General features: G+C 43.3%; 1 protein-coding gene across 2 annotated transcripts in view; it reads right to left on the reverse strand.

The window, feature by feature from the left end:
• THSD7B (thrombospondin type 1 domain containing 7B) overlaps positions 1-15,881 on the reverse strand; it is a 642,879-nt gene that overhangs the window by 10,804 nt on the left and 616,194 nt on the right. For both annotated transcript variants that reach the window (XM_078376996.1, XM_020779664.3), the window contains 4 exons: positions 9,256-9,401; positions 7,380-7,539; positions 1,854-2,027; positions 1,399-1,494 (listed from right to left, as the gene is read on the reverse strand). In XM_078376996.1, the coding sequence (XP_078233122.1) occupies positions 1,399-1,494; positions 1,854-2,027; positions 7,380-7,539; positions 9,256-9,401 (576 nt within the window). The remainder of the gene's footprint in view (positions 1-1,398; positions 1,495-1,853; positions 2,028-7,379; positions 7,540-9,255; positions 9,402-15,881) is intronic.

Consider the following 15,881-nt stretch of genomic DNA (forward strand, 5'->3'; position numbering starts at 1 on the left):
CGTTATTATTATTAAACACCGCCATCTCTGATTTATGCCAATTTATTTGTAAACCTTTTATCTCTCCAAATTCTTTCAAAGATAGTTTTACCCTATCCATTGCCCTTAATAGGTTTTCTATGGCTAAACAGATTCACTATCTTAACTGGACTAATTCCCTCACTTCCAGGAGTGTTTCTTAGCGACAGGAGCAAAGTACAAAATGTAATGGAGAATTAACTATTCGTAGCTGTTCTGAATTAAGCACTTGGTTGTTTAATTCTCTCTGCAGTCTTATTTGAAGTGTGCTTCGATAAAACGTGATCCCTATACAATATTTATATAATACATATTCACAGCAGTGTTTTGCAGACGAATCAGCTGGAGCTATTTACTTAGAGGACATCTTTCTGCGATTGCACCTGCTCTCTTCATCTTGTATGCGCTGATCCCTCTGTGAGCTGCTCTGACTATGGGCATAGACTCCTGCCTGCAACTGGCAGCTGAACTATTCATTTATTTAAAATATTTATATCCTACTTCAGCCAAAGTGAATTCATGAAGTGGCTAAAACAAACAAACAGCTGTACAATTTTAAAAAAGAGAAAAGCAACCATATATAACTAAATTTGAGGGAGTAAAAAAATATCAGCACGAATTTGGAAGGGGCCAAGTTACTTCATTTCATGTGCCTGCCTTGACTAACATGAGGCAGAATGTTAGGAACATCACAAAGATAAGAGCACGCTAAATTGTCAGCTGTTCTTAGGGAGACTTGTGAGTTTCGTTGGCTTGTTTAAAAAATATCTAAATCAGTTTCATTATCTGTAGGATGCTGTTTAAATACCTTCTCTCTGGTTTGTGTCTATCTAGGTGCATTTCCTCATTCGCCAAAATAAATTTGTGCTCATTAGATTTGTACAGGAGTGGCAGAACTTATCAGCAGTTACAGCGATGTACACTGCAAGATATTTTTTAAACACTTAAAGAAGCACGAATGATTTAGATATTTTTCTAAAAGACATCAGGGAGGATACCTGGTGAAAAGACAGAATAAGGGGGATTGCAGATTACATGGATTTTGACTTCTCCAATTTCTGATTGTAGATCAGAGGTGGGCCACCTATGAGGTCTTCAGATATGACTGGACTGCAATCCCCATCAGCTCTGGCCAGTATAGCCAATGGTATAGGATGATAAGAATTGTAGTTCAATATCTGGCCAGCCACTAGTTCTCAAAACCTATCTTGCTGAAATGGCCAACAAAAAGAATATAAAAAAAAATGTGTAATGGGCAGTTTTTCTTTTTCTCAAAGAGCTTTCTAATTACAACCACTTTCACCAGCACACATCACAGTGGAGATGCATTTCTAAACTGTGAAGCCACAGCAACAGCAGCCGACTTGCAGACGACCCTACCTGTGACGTTCATTCCATCCGATCTCTGGCACCATGCGGCACGTTCGTTATCTTGCCAAAGGCTTGTTTTCCATACATAATTATAGCACTTCCCTCCTATAATCCAAACGTGGCAACAGTGATCAGTTTGCATTTATTTGAAATGCCTTCTGCTTTCCTTTCAAATAAAATACAGAACTGGCTAAGAGGGAGATAATTAAACCAACACGTCTAAAGCATGCAAAGAGAATAGTAACAAGGACGTGGAGGGTTTGTTTATTTGTTCTTGTCGAAGACGTACATTCAGTATCTGCCTGTTCATTCCTTTCCACAGGACTGAATACACCCTCCCCTCTGTTTCCTTCACTCTTTCCTTTTGAATAATTTTGGGAAGCAAGGACAATAAATAACAAGAACATGCTACACAAGTGAACCTTCCTCTGGGAGAAAATGGCTGTGGCAGAAATATTCCCTACCAGAGCAAGGGCGAGTTTCCACCTCTTGTTCAGGGCAGCTGTCTTGGTTATCAAAGGACTGAATTATGAACGTTCTTGACCGAGACTGGCGACCCGTTGTTTCAAAGCTCCTGCCGTCTATGCATGTCAGTTCACAAGAACTCCACTCGGACCATTCTGTCAAGTGACAATCGCCTGCAGCCCAAAAGAGAGACAACAAAATCAACTACAGTTCTGGCCTTAGATCCATCGCAATTATACAGCCAGAAGGTCCACTTCATTGTTCCCTGGCTCAAAGGGACTGTTAATGCAGGATGTGACTACAGCATCCTAAACAGGCAGCATTTCCAACTTGGCTTCCAACATTCCCAACCAGTTTCAGTTTATATCCATGAAGGGTGGGAAGGGATGAGAATAATGCCCGATAGGTCCCAACAGTTGGCTTGGCAACTTCTTATCTCTTTGCTCTCAAAAATGACTTCCTGAAAAACTCCTTTATGCAGTTTCGACCAGATTTGGACAACCTGTAGCCCTCCAGGTGCTGTTGGACTCCAATTCTAATCTTTCCTATCCCAGCCTGGCGAAGGGTGAGTTAGAAAACAAGTGTGCTAGTTACTCAAAATATGAAGGGCTGAAGATTCCCCACCCTAGATTTATGCCAGTTTTCATATTAAAAGTATGTTTCATTTATTTTCTACGGTAACATTAAATAGTCAGCATGCATGCACACCCAGAGTATTATAGTAGTGGTGGTTTGTTTACAAGTAACAGGCGGACATATATGCTTAAAATCATATTACGAACAGGCTTTAAGCCAGAAGGTTCAGAAAGATCTATTCTTCGAATAAACTGGGGAACACAATGTGTCATTTAAAAAAAAATAGTTTTGCTATAAAAGACAGCAGGTCTTGCTTCCTTGAGATACCGGTAGTCTATATAGTGTTTTACTTACAGTACCAGTGCACAGCTCTCATGTTTACAGTTGCACACTACTGGTTAAAAGACAGTGAGAGATCATTGGCCTCTGGGCCTAGCCAGCCTGCTTTCTCATCTGATCCATGACCTCTCCGTGTCATCACTGGTCCGGCTTCTTTGGCTCCATTTGCATTCACATTCCAGTGCCTTTGCTTCCTTTGTGAACTTGGGAGTTTCCTCTTCTCTGTGTCCAACATGGCACCACCTTCCCCCATTTCTTCCCCACTTTTCTCTGCTTACACCTCAGCTGGTTGGTTGGTGCTCTCCTCCTCACTTAGCAGGCACAGAGGCAAGTCTCTCTCATCCCACTATTGATCAGAGCCAGTGTGTGCAAAAATGAAACTCTGGCATGCGAAGAGAGTTCTCCCCCTTCTCTTCACTTCTATTGTTACCAGGATTTGGAGCTGGGAAGAACAGGGGGCATAATCCAGCTCGATGCTGTTTTGTCTCCTAAAGCAGTAGGTCTACAACCTCTTTTTTCAGCTGCCCTCCTCAGGCAGATGCCATCCCCAGGGCTCACAAAAGCTGCATGAAATTAGAAAACCTAGAGGGTTCCCCGTTACAGCAGTGTTGAGGCTGAAGAGAAAAAGCTCACAGAGAAGTGTTTAGGAAGCTGTCTTGGGTTCTTTTTAAGGAGAAAGGAGGGATAAAAATATTTCAAATAAATAAATAATAGTTGTCCTCCCTCTCTCTTGTCTCCATCCCCCACTGCCCTGCTGCAGACTTATTTGTCTTCTCTTCTCAGAACACTTGCAACAGCGAGGCACTTCTGAGCTTCAGGGAGACGGACAGAATGACAGGTAAACGTTAAGTCTGTTGCAGGTGGAGAATGCTAGACACTTGTTTACATATATCTGGAGCAACAGGAGCTTGTTGTCCAGGCATTCAAGTATTCCTGTCATTAGCAGGAGACACGGCATTGCCTTTTGGGCCCTTCCCCTGTATCCCCTGCTGGCCTGCCCCTTACACTGGGAACATGCTGTCCAGCTTAATGCCATTGTTGGTAAATCCAATGCAGGCAAGATCCTGTTCTCTGAGGAATTCTAACAACCTTGCACACTTTGGTGTTTCTTCTGCTCTTGCCCAGCGAAGCCTGCTCTTGAAAGATGCCATTGTGCACAGGAAACACAACCATTCTGCATAGCTTGGCATGTCTTCCAGGAAAAAAGCATGGACCAGAGTGGTGAGGGCCCCCACATCAAGACAGGAACATAGCTGGGCAATCCGCTGAAGATGGAAATAGGCGGTGCAGACTACTGACACTACCTGGGTTTCCATGGTAAGTGCCAGATCCAGGTGGACCCCCAAGCTGCAAACCCCACTCTTCATGGTGAGAGTCAACCCCCCAAAGGAGAGGGAGTTTCCTAAACCACCAATATCAGGGCCACCCACCCTCTGGACCTCTGTCTTGTCCGGGTTCAGCCTCAGACCATTCACTTGCATCCATTTCAATACAGCTTCCAGACAGCACTGAAGGGACGAAATGGCATCCACTGTTGTTGGAGAAAAGGAAATGTAAAGCTGGGTGTCATCAGCGTACTAATGACACAAAGCCCCACACCCCCGGATGACCTGATCCAGCAGCCTCATGTAGATATTAAACAGCATTGGGGAGATAATTGTGCCCTGCAGAACCCCACAATTAAGATTCCATGGAGCCAATACATTCTCCCCAAGATGTACTCTCTGGGGACGGTCCTCCAAGAAGGATCGGAGCCAGGCTAATGCCAAACCACTGATTCCCAGCTCAGACAGCCTCCCCAGGAGGATACTGTGGTTGATGGTATTGCAGGTGGCTGAGATGTCGAGAAGGACCAAGAGAGACATTTTGCCCCTGTCGGCCTCCCTCAGCAGGGCATCAAACAGGGCAACCAATACCATTTCAGTACTGTGGCACGTCCTGAAGCCCAACTGAAATGGATCCAAGGTGTTTGTTTCATTCAAAAGGGCCTGGAGCTGGTCAGTCACCACCCTCTCTACCACTTTGCTGAAGAAAGAAACATTGGTGACGGGCCTATAATTGCCAATGTCATCCACCACCAAACTTGGATTCTTCCTAATGGGCCTAAAGAGTGTCTCCTGGAGAGACCCATTAATTATTGCAGTGGCCCATTCAGTTGTTACTGGCCTGGCTGCTTTGATTAGCCACACCTGGCAAGGGTCAAGGTAGGAGGAGGTGGCATGACAGCGGTCAAGCGCAGTGTCCACCATATCTGGCATCACAGGCTGAAAGAGATCGAGTCTCATTGGGCAAGGCAGACTGCTGGATGTCTCTGCTCGATCTACTGTGTTCAAAAAAGGAGAGAGCTCCCGGCAGATAGCCTCCGCTTTAGATTTTTAAAATGCTGCAAATTGGTCAGGTGAAGCACTAGTACGAGGCCTATCACTTAGACCAATCCCGGATAGATCGCAGATGATACAGAAAAGTTCCACTGCTGATTTGAAGTTTCACTTATCCGGGCAGCGAAGAAAGCTCGACTGGCAGCCCTCACCCTGGTAAGGTAAAGGTTAGTAGCGATCCTGACAGCTTTTTGATTATAATCCGTCAGGTTTCGTCTCCACTTGCACTCTAGCCTTCTCATACTTTGCTTCATAGCTCTTAGCTGCTGGTTAAACCAGGGTGCTGAATGAGCTCTGCAATGGAAAGGGCGTTTAGGAGTGATTGTGTGAACAGCCCTAGTAGCAGCGGCAAGCCAGCCATCAACCAGAGCCTTGACAGAAGCACCAGTCAGATCAGCCAGAATCCCTCTGATGGAGTCCTGGAATCCTATAGGATTCAGTAACCTTTGAGGGTGGACCATTAAAATAGGTCCTTGCTCCTTGTGGGGACAGCCACTGACAGGTTGCATTTTATTAGGCGGTAATCCAACCATGACAAGGGGACTGACACAAGGTCAGTCACCATTAGACCACACTCACTCCGCTTGGGGGAAAACACCAGGTCTAACGTGTGACCGCCCACATGGGTGGGGCTGTTGACATGTTAGGACATGTCCAAGGAAGCAGTGGTTTCCAAGAACTTAAGAGCCGGACTAGAAACCTCTGCATTCGCATGGATGTTGAAATCAGCCAAGTCCAAAAACCTTGGCGATTCCAACAGTGTCGCAGAGATGAAGTCTGCCAGCTCCAGTAAGGAAATGGTTGGGTTGTGGGGAGCATGGTAACCTAGCAAGATCCCAATACCATCCCTGGCCCCAATCAACACGTGTAGGGCCTCAAGACCTGGTGTCACCACTGTGGAGCACCTAACAACCTCTAGAGCATTTTTATAGACAATGGCTACTCCTCCCCACCCCTCCAGTCTACCCTGGTGTTGGACTGCATAACCTGGAGGGCAGGCAAGGGCCAAGGGAACACCCCCTTCCCCGCCCATCCAAGTCTCAGTTATGCACACCAGGTCTGCATCCTCCTCCAGAATAAGGTCTTGGATAATCTGAGATTTGTTGGATACAGACCTGGCATTCAACAACACCAGATTTAGAGTAGAGGGATGGCTGGTCTGACTACCTCGAGTCTGAAAGTTGGTCACAGTGCCAGAACAGTGACCAGCCTTCAAACCTCTGTTTATTGTTCTTTTGCAACAAGTAGGAACTGTGCCAATGCCATACCTCCCTCTACCCGTAATCACTCTGATGTTCAGAGGACCCCCGCTAGGGGGCCAGGCCCTCCATTCCATGTCAAACAAAAAGAAGGGAAAAGGAAAAGACCAGAAATATTACAAATTAACAAAACAAAAATACAATAATAATGAAATCAACAAAATTAATTCAATCATAACATAAAATTAGACATGTAATTTTAAATTAAACAATAACATGCAAAGGAAGCTGGATTTCATCTCTCCAACTGAGGCAAGCAGAAAAACACAGCCTTGAAACTGGGAATGACCGTACGAGGAAGTCAATGAAGGAAGCAAAAATGAAAACGCTGTTTCATTTTGCTGTTGTGGTCAGTAAAGAAGCTGACCACAACAGTTGCAGAGAAACTATTTTTAAAAAGCTATAAAGAAACTGTGAAAGAACTACATATAACAAAACAAGCTGCAACATAACCATAAAAAAGCAAGAGGCAAAAGGTAAGCCAGGATAAAGATCACAACAGACCAAGGTAAGCAAATTAATGGGAAAAAAAAGAAAGAAGCAGAAAACAAAAAAGGAACAAACAAACAAAAAACCCTGAAGCAGAGGAGAAACGCAGACCTCCGCTAACTGGTTGCCATCTTTGGTGGTAGTTTTTTATACATTTTATACACCAACAAGCAGAACAACTGAAGTTGCCATGGCCAATTGATGGGGGGCCAAGGGCTGTTCTGAGCACACAATCAGGCAGACAATCTGGCCTACTATAGACATGCAACAAAAACCTTGTCAGTGAGGTTCACCAACCTTTGGGATTCTTCTTGCACATATATCAAATCCCCATAGGAGTTCGGACCGTGCAAGTTACCTCTGAGTAGTTGTGTTTAAGTTTGGACTGGCAGGTGTAGGCTGAAAATACAGGTCAAACTACAGTGGCCCATTGGCTTTGCAGAACTCGATCCAGTCCTGCATAAAAGCCCTCCAAAGAGTTTACCTGGGCAAGGCACCGAACATGGAAGTTGCAGGGCACTATCTTTAGCTGGAAGCTCTCCACATTGTGCATTTTCTACTTGCTTAGATGCTGCTGATAAAGAGCCATCATGCACCATACATGTGAGATTCCGTACTTGGATGCCGTCCCCACACTGTCCACCCTAAGAAAAAATAATAAAGGATTATGGGGCAAAAATAGCTCTTAATACATTAATAATGCATGCTAAGTGTAGTGTATAGATCCTCCTGGAAGCATTCCAGGCCAGTTCTGTTCCCAGGTGTTCAAAGTGATCAGAAGACGTTGGAAGATGTCTTTTCTATCTCCGGCATTTGGGGCAGACCTGTACAGCAGACACCATGATTTATGAGGTCATCCCAGAGACCTGCATCCAGTGTGGAGATTATTCTGGGCACAGGGTATTTTTAAAGTTTTTATATGGCATAGACAAGGAAGAGAGTAGCCTGAATTGAATGAGTAGCCACAACTAAAATAGACCAGTTGAGTCAACGGCATTTACAGAGCTGTTGACTCAGCATCCAGTAATGTCTCAGTAGGGATGTGATCAGACAGCTACCAAGGCATATGCCTGATTGCACTGGAAAGGATCGCTTGAGCAGATGCAATCTCACTTAAGGCAACCCTTTCATCTCCCAGGGAATTTCTCCAGTCTAGCCCTCTAAAATAGAAGTCCTATTCCTGGAGTTAAAAAGATCCAGCTTGGATATGAATCCAGGTCAGGCTGGAGCTCATTTCTCTGTGTGTTGTCTGATCACGGGGAAATAGATTGCACCGGACCACACTGCAAGTGGTCCAGATTACAATCTGTTTTCCTGTGTGATCACATCGTTGGCCTCTTCTAGTTGGGTAAAGCAACTGGATTTAGTCTCGAACCTTGCACCAAAGATGAAACTCTGGAGATAGTAATGTTCACCATTACCTCGCTGCACAGACTGCTTTTTCTGATAATAAGACTAAACGGAGAAAGGAGAGTTTTTGTAATAGTAATTGTTGTGTGCATGTCTTTTAAAGAATATATCACATATACAAATAAATAAAATCTTCCCCTCTGCCATATTTCTTCCTCTCTGCAGTCCAATTCATCTGAGACGATGAAAGCTAAAGAGATTCCATCTTCTCCCTACCCCACATGGAAAAACTAAGTATGGCAAATGCACATCAGTTTAAAGTGAATGCTTGATAATGGATCACGTGTTTCTGAAGAAGCATGACCTAAGAGATAAATGAGGAAGGGGGGAAGAAATGTTTACAGCAAATCAATGGAAGCAGAATGCAGCATGAAGATGGAGAGAGCATGCAGGCCGTTGGTGCTGACAAAGCAAAGGTATACGTATTTGATGCTTCACAATTCATGTCAGCGTTTACATTTTCAGACCATTTAAAAAAAATAATCACTCCAAGGAGGAAAGCCGCACTCAGCATTTCACACAACAGCTTTAAACTATACACTTTCAAGGCCTTTTGGTATGCCAAGAGAGGCTACAGAGTATTCTTAGTGCAAAAGTCAATTTCCAGGGTGGCAGGATTCTCTGAAATTAAATCATGCTTTGATCTAAGTTTGCTGCTGTAAAAAAGATCTATGACACTCATCGGAGTACGTACTATTAGAAGCATACATTCTGCTGACCTTTGCTATTGGAGTATTTAATCAGCAGCTTCCTTGAATTTATGATAAATTCACTGTAATTTTGATACCAATACCCCCTTGTTTTCTGTAAGATTCAAATAGCATTGCCTGTAACTTTTAAAATACATATCAAACTGTCCTGTGAATCTGAAGTATGTGAGTAACAAATTGAGTCTATTTTACATCTTCAGGGCAAAGACGATGTTCTGTCAGGTAGTACACAATAGATACCTCAACTTTGCATTGGGACCACTCTCCAAGAACCCAGCTGTAGCAGGGTTTGACCACGCAGTTCCTGTACTGGGTAAGGTCAGCTGGGCAAGGCCTTCCTTCTCCTTGAGCTTGCATAATGACAGATCTGGTACGTATCATCTGACCTAAACAAGCAGATTACAACAAGCATATTAACATACTGGGTCTTTTTGATTAAAGAGGTTCTCGGGATCACCCTCAAGTGTGTCAACTTCATGGCCTAAAGACAATTCAGTCCTAACTAGAGCACATCCACCCACCAACCCAAAGCAGTTGCTAAGTCACACATATGTTCTATTGAGTCAATGGCTAAATTCAACTGAAGAAAAATCCTTCCAGCCTTTCCATCGTCTGCCTGGTCTTATGAGCAGCCATGTGATTGATTCCTCATTCCAGAGAAGATGAGTCACATGGGAAACAGATCCCGTCCCTTGTAAGATTGCCGTATGTGACTGGACAGGGCAACAGGCTTCTGGCCAATGTCTGTCTGGGCCAACTCTGGCTGCAACTACTGGCTGTATTTAGCCCCACATTTAGCCTCTGCATAAGACACATCCAATACATTTTCCTCAAGTATGTTGCACACAACCAACCACATTCTACTGAAGCCTTTAATAGCAATCAGAACACCAATATTTCTTCACACCAATGATCCATAGAGCCTCCTATCTCCTGCCTTTCTCTGAGTTTCTCCATTATCAGTCTTCTGTCTTCTTTTATTTCTCTGTCCCCATTTCCTTCTGGCAAAGAATTGTTGTGGCTCTCAAACGTGGTAATGCAGAAAATTGGATGGTGCCACATTGAAGATGGATGATGAGCTAAGAATCTCTAGCACAAAAAAAAAACCCCACATTCCTGTACACATTAAGGGGAGCAAGGACCCTGGAAGTGCATGGCGCTCTTTGCTGCACATAGACTGCCCACTTAACAAGGCTGCACTGCAAGGCAGGAATGATCCTGGGCCTGCAAAGCAGTGCAGGATTCAGAAGATCAGTGATACAGCTCTAACTAATGGGGACATATTAACGTTCAGCACCTGACGACGACAGTAATTGGATGTGTCCTGTCTCTTGTCTGTTGCAGATCTGCCCACTCTCTCACTTAATGAGAACTCTTGTGGGTGGCTCAACTTGATAAAGACAGAAAGGCTGCTATTTAACACAGTCGCCACATTCAGAAGGCTCTTTCCATTTCACTAACAAGATGCCTTCTAATTGGAACAGCATTCGAGAAAACAATTCTTCTCTGGGCTGTCCTCTGTGTCTGGGCAGTCGAGGATTACAAAATGAGATTGCTGATACTTTAATGAATGGTATTCACCACTATTATTCCAGAAATAGTAACCTAATTTCTTTTGCTATTCACAGAGTTACGGATATTTCACAGAAAATAAATAGGTTCTTAATGGAAATTGTAAAAGGGGCTATGGACAGTAATGGGCATTACAGTGCTTGTAGTTTTTCAGCTACAATAAATGTAATTTGGCCATAAAGACTCAAACATCATTTGGCCAAAGAGGAAGAAAGAGCAGCTGAAAACATATGGTAACTGCATTGTCATAATTGTTAATATTTGGCAATATTCAGCACTACCTCATGATTCCAATGTTTAATGAAGTAAATCACATATACAAGGAATAATTACCAGAACGCATTGTAATGTATACATTTTAAAATATACACGATTAACCTAAAACAACGGCAAGGGTTTACTAAACCTGTCCCCAGACAATGTGTTATGTTCCTCATTCATGTCCTTTGCAAGCCATCATTTTTACAAAATATAATTATCAGATAGGAAATTAGCTTAATAAAAACCATTCCTGTTTGTGAAATCATTCATTATGATTTCCCTTATCTTTATTGATTAACTCACAGTAGAGGAACATGAAAGTAGACTTGTATGCCAGTTTGTCATCAGTTTTATTAACTCTTCGCCTAAAGAGATGGAACTTAAAAATGAGTGTAATTAAGGCAACAGTGAAGCATCACTATCATCTCCTAGCAATTAACTAAGAATAGCTGACAAGCTTTGGGGAATCAAACATAATCTAAATACTGAAAACACAGATTCATCTGTACTTATGTAATTATGAGATGTCTGCAGATTTATGTTTTTCAGCTACACTTCTCAGAACCTAGGGATTCTGGGAGTTATAGTCCCAAACCACAAACCAGCACACCACTAATAATAATTCATACTGGGATGTACATTATCTAGCTCAGTGGTTTAGGCATCTGGCTGCAGAGCCAGAGTGTGGAGTTTGATTCTCCACGGTGCCTCCTTGACAGGGGCTGGACATGATGATCCATAGGGCCCCATCTAGCTCTGCAGTTCTAAGATTAAGAAATGTGTAAACATGAATCTAATTGTATGCTTACCATTAAGCAGAGGAAACTGGTCAGAAATACTGAAGGGACAGAGTGACACCCATCATGCACACATCCTTTCCATAAAAGCTGACATTTATAGGGTTAAAATGTTTAAAATAATAAGAAGAAGATAGATGTGACAGCGCATGGAAAGAGAGAAAGAAAGGGAAGAAGACACTGAGCGGGTGTCAACAGTGAAGGAAAATGTGCTGATTACCTTAGAAATGAACCTTCCTTGCCTTTCCTGCTGTAAAGCCATTGGTTAAATCATCAAAGACTATACTGTTCAGAGATTTGTTTCTGCAATCCTTCAAAAGTCATCACTCTTGCAGCCACAGAATGGCAGCAGTGCTAATTTCAAATCCAGGAGAAAGAAGGAAGGGAAGAAAGGATGGAAAACATACCCAAGCAACTAGAAGCTTCCTTCCACATTTCTTTTCCAAAAGTAATGGACTGCTTTTTTAAACAAACCTACTTGTTGTGCTAGGGGAAAAAATAGCTGAGAAGGAGAGATGATGTGAACTTTCAGGTAGCATGAAGAAAGTGTAAAGTCCCTGCATTACCCTTTTAAGAAAGGATCAAGGAGAACTGAGCCTGTTGCGTTATTCAAGTCCCTCCCTCCCTCATGGCTTTCCTATGAAGCTGCTTTCCTCAATGATTAAATCAGGGCTTTCTCTTAGCTACTGGCAAAAAGCGGGGGCGGGGGCGGGGGGGAAGAGAACAGGAGTACAAAACTTTTCCGGGCGGTGAAGACCAGAAGGTGTTATGAAGAGCTCCAGAAGGATCTCTCCAAACTTGGAGAATGGGTGACAATATGTCAATTACTGCAAGATATCCGGTATACTCCTGCAGTGGTGAGGCGTCCCTTTTGTCCTTTGCTGACTATCAAACCAAGAAAACAACAACAACCTGAAGAGGAAAAACAGCTACCCACAAATAAAGTATTTCTGCCATTCATCAAAGGGGAAACTTTTGAAAAAACACAAACAGTATTCAGGCCTACCAGAAAAATACAAGAAATATTACGGTCAGCAAATGACAAAAGGGACCCCCTCACCACTGCAGGAGTATACTAGATACCTTGCAGTTGTGGCCAGGTATATATTGGAACCACAATTTCCAGCATCCCCACCAGAATCAAAGAACATGATACAGCAGACTAAAACAACCGGAAAAATTGGCAGTAACTGAACATGCCCTGAAACAAGCTGGACATGAAATTCTATTTCAAAACACAGAAGTACTGGACAACACCAGCAATCATTATGTTAGAGTGCACAGGGAAGCCATTGAAACCCACAAACAACAGCAGAGCTTCAACAAAAAAAGAAGAAGAAAGTCTAAAACTTAACAAAGCCTGGCTCCCAGCACTGAAAAACACAGCCTGCAAAAGGTCAACAAACTCTACCCAGCCACAAGGACCAGTGATCACTGCACACAAAAGACACCCATCAGTCACAGTGGCATATCATCTCTCCCCCTTATCATAATAATACACCCACAACACTGATCACCATTATCACCCAATCTCCTGAAAAGGACAAAAAGCTGATCCCACAGCTATACTCAACTATCCCACAAACTGCACCAGAGCACAGATAGAGTACTGACTCCTATCCTCAAGAACACGGCCAGACAGCACGAAAAACCTACAACAACCATTGGATCCCGACCATGAATGCCTTCGAGAAAGCAAGTCAAAACTTTATCAGCTAATGGGTTCATGATGGATCAGGAAAGAGATCTTGGTGTGCTGGTGGGCAGCTTGATAAGAGTGTCAGTGCAGTGTCCGGCGGCAGTGAAGAAGGCCAATTTGATTCTCGTTGTCGTTTAGTCGTTTAGTCGTGTCTGAGTCTTCATGACCCCATTGACCAGAGCACGCCAGGCCCTCCTATCTTCCACTGCCTCCCGGAGTTGTGTCAAATTCATGTTGGTTGCTTCGCAGACATTGTCCAGCCATCTCATCCTCTGTCGTCCCCTTCTCCTCTTGCCCTCACACTTTCCTAACATCAAGGTCTTTTCCAAGGAGTCCTCTCATGAGATGGCCAAAGTACTGGAGCCTCAGCTTCAGGATCTGTCCTTCCAGTGAGCACTCAGGGTTGATTTCCTTCAGAATTGATAGGTTTGTTCTCCTTGTAGTCCAGGGGACTCTCAAGAGCCTCCTCCAGCACCACAATTCAAAGGCATCAATTCTTCGGCGGTCTGCTTTCTTTATGGTCCAGCTCTCACTTCCATACATCACGACAGGAAAAACCATAGCTTTGACTATTCGGACTTTTGTTGGCAAGGTGATGTCTCTGCTTTTTAAGATGCTGTCAAGGTTTGTCATTGCTTTCCTCCCAAAAAGCAGGAATCTTTTAATTTCACGGCTGCTGTCTCCATCTGCAGTGATCATGGAGCCCAGGAAAATAAAATCTGTCACTGCCTCCATATATTCCCCTTCTATTTCCCAGGAGGTGATGGGACCAGTGGCCATCATCTTAGTTTTTTTGATGTTGAGTTTCAGGCCGTTTTTTGCACTCTCCTCTTTCACCCTCATTACAAGGTTCTTCAATTCCTCCTCACTTTCTGCCATCAGAGTGGTATCATCTGCATATTGGAGGTTGTTGATATTTCTTCTGGCAATCTTAATTCTGGCTTCGGATTCCTCCAGTCCAGCCTTCCGCATGATGTATTCTGCATATAAGTTAAATAAGCTGGGGGACAATATACAGCCTTGTCGTACTCCTTTCCCAATTTTGAACCAATCATTTGTTCCATATCCAGTTCTAACTGTTGCTTCCTGTCCCACATATAGGTTTCTCAGGCGATAGATAAGGTGGTCAGGCACTCCCATTTCTTTAAGGACTTGCCATAGTTTGCTGTGGTCCACACAGTCAAAGGCTTTTGCATAGTCAATGAAGCAGAAGAAGATATTTTTCTGGAACTCTCTCGCTTTCTCCACAATCCAGCGCATGTTAGCAATTTGGTCTCTAGTTCCTCTGCCTCTTCGGAATCCAGCTTGTACTTCTGGGAGTTCTCGGTCCACATACTGTTGAAGCCTACCTTGGAGGATTTTGAGCATAACCTCGCTAGCGTGTGAAATGAGTGCAATTGTACGGTAGTTGGAGCATTCTTTGGCACTGCCTTTCTTTGGGATTGTGATGTAGACTGATCTTTTCCAATCCTCTGGCCACTGTTGAGTTTTCCAAACTTGCTGGCATATTGAATGTAACACCTTAACAGCATCATCTTTTAAGATTTTAAATAGTTCAAGTGAAATGTCATCACCTCCACTGGCCTTGTTGTTAGCCAGGCTTTCCAAGGCCCACTTGACTTCACTCTCCAGGATGTCTGGCTCAAGGTCAGCAACTACATTGTCTGGGTTGTCAGGGATATCCAAATCTTTCTGATATAATTCCGTTGTGTATTCCTGCCACCTCTTCTTGATGTCTTCTGCTTTTGTTAGGTCCCTAGCATTTTTGTCCTTTATCATGTCCATCTTTGCACAAAATGTTCCTCTAATATCTCCAATTTTCCTGAACAGATCTCTGGTTTTTCCTTTTCTGTTATTTTCCTCTATTTCTTTGCATTGTTCATTTAAGAAGGCCCTCTTCTCTCTCCTTGCTATTCTTTGGAAGTCTGCATTCAATTTTCTTTAACTTTCCCTATCTCCCTTGCATTTTGTTTCTCTTCTCCTCTCTGCTATTTCTAAGGCCTCGTTGGACAGCCACTTTGCTTTCTTGCATTTCCTTTTCTTTGGGATGGTTTTTGTTGCTACCTCCTGTACAATGTTACGAGCCTCTATCCAAAGTTCTTCAGGCACTTTGTCCACCAAATCGAGTTCCTTAAATCTGTTCTTTACTTCCACTGTGTATTCATAAGGGATTTGGTTTAGATTATACCTGAGTGGCCCAGTGGTTTTTCCTACTCTCTTCAGTCTAACCTTGAATTTTGCTATGAGAAGCTGATTATCAGAGCTGCAGTCAGTTCCAGGTCTTGTTTTTGCTGACTGTATAGAGCTTCTCCACCTTTGGCTGCAGAGAATATAATCAATTTGATTTCGATATTGCCCATCTGGTGATTTCCATGTATAGAGTCGCCTCTTGTGTTGTTGGAAAAGAGTGTTTGTGATGACCAGCTTGTTCTCTTGACAAAACTCTATTAGCCTTTGCCTTGCTTCATTCTGAACTCCAAGGCCAAACTTCCCTGTTGTTCCTTTTATCTATTGGCTCCCTACTTTAGCATTCCAGT

Source organism: Pogona vitticeps, chromosome 1 (assembly GCF_051106095.1).
Source record: "Pogona vitticeps strain Pit_001003342236 chromosome 1, PviZW2.1, whole genome shotgun sequence".
Classification (NCBI taxonomy): Eukaryota; Metazoa; Chordata; class Lepidosauria; order Squamata; family Agamidae; genus Pogona; species Pogona vitticeps.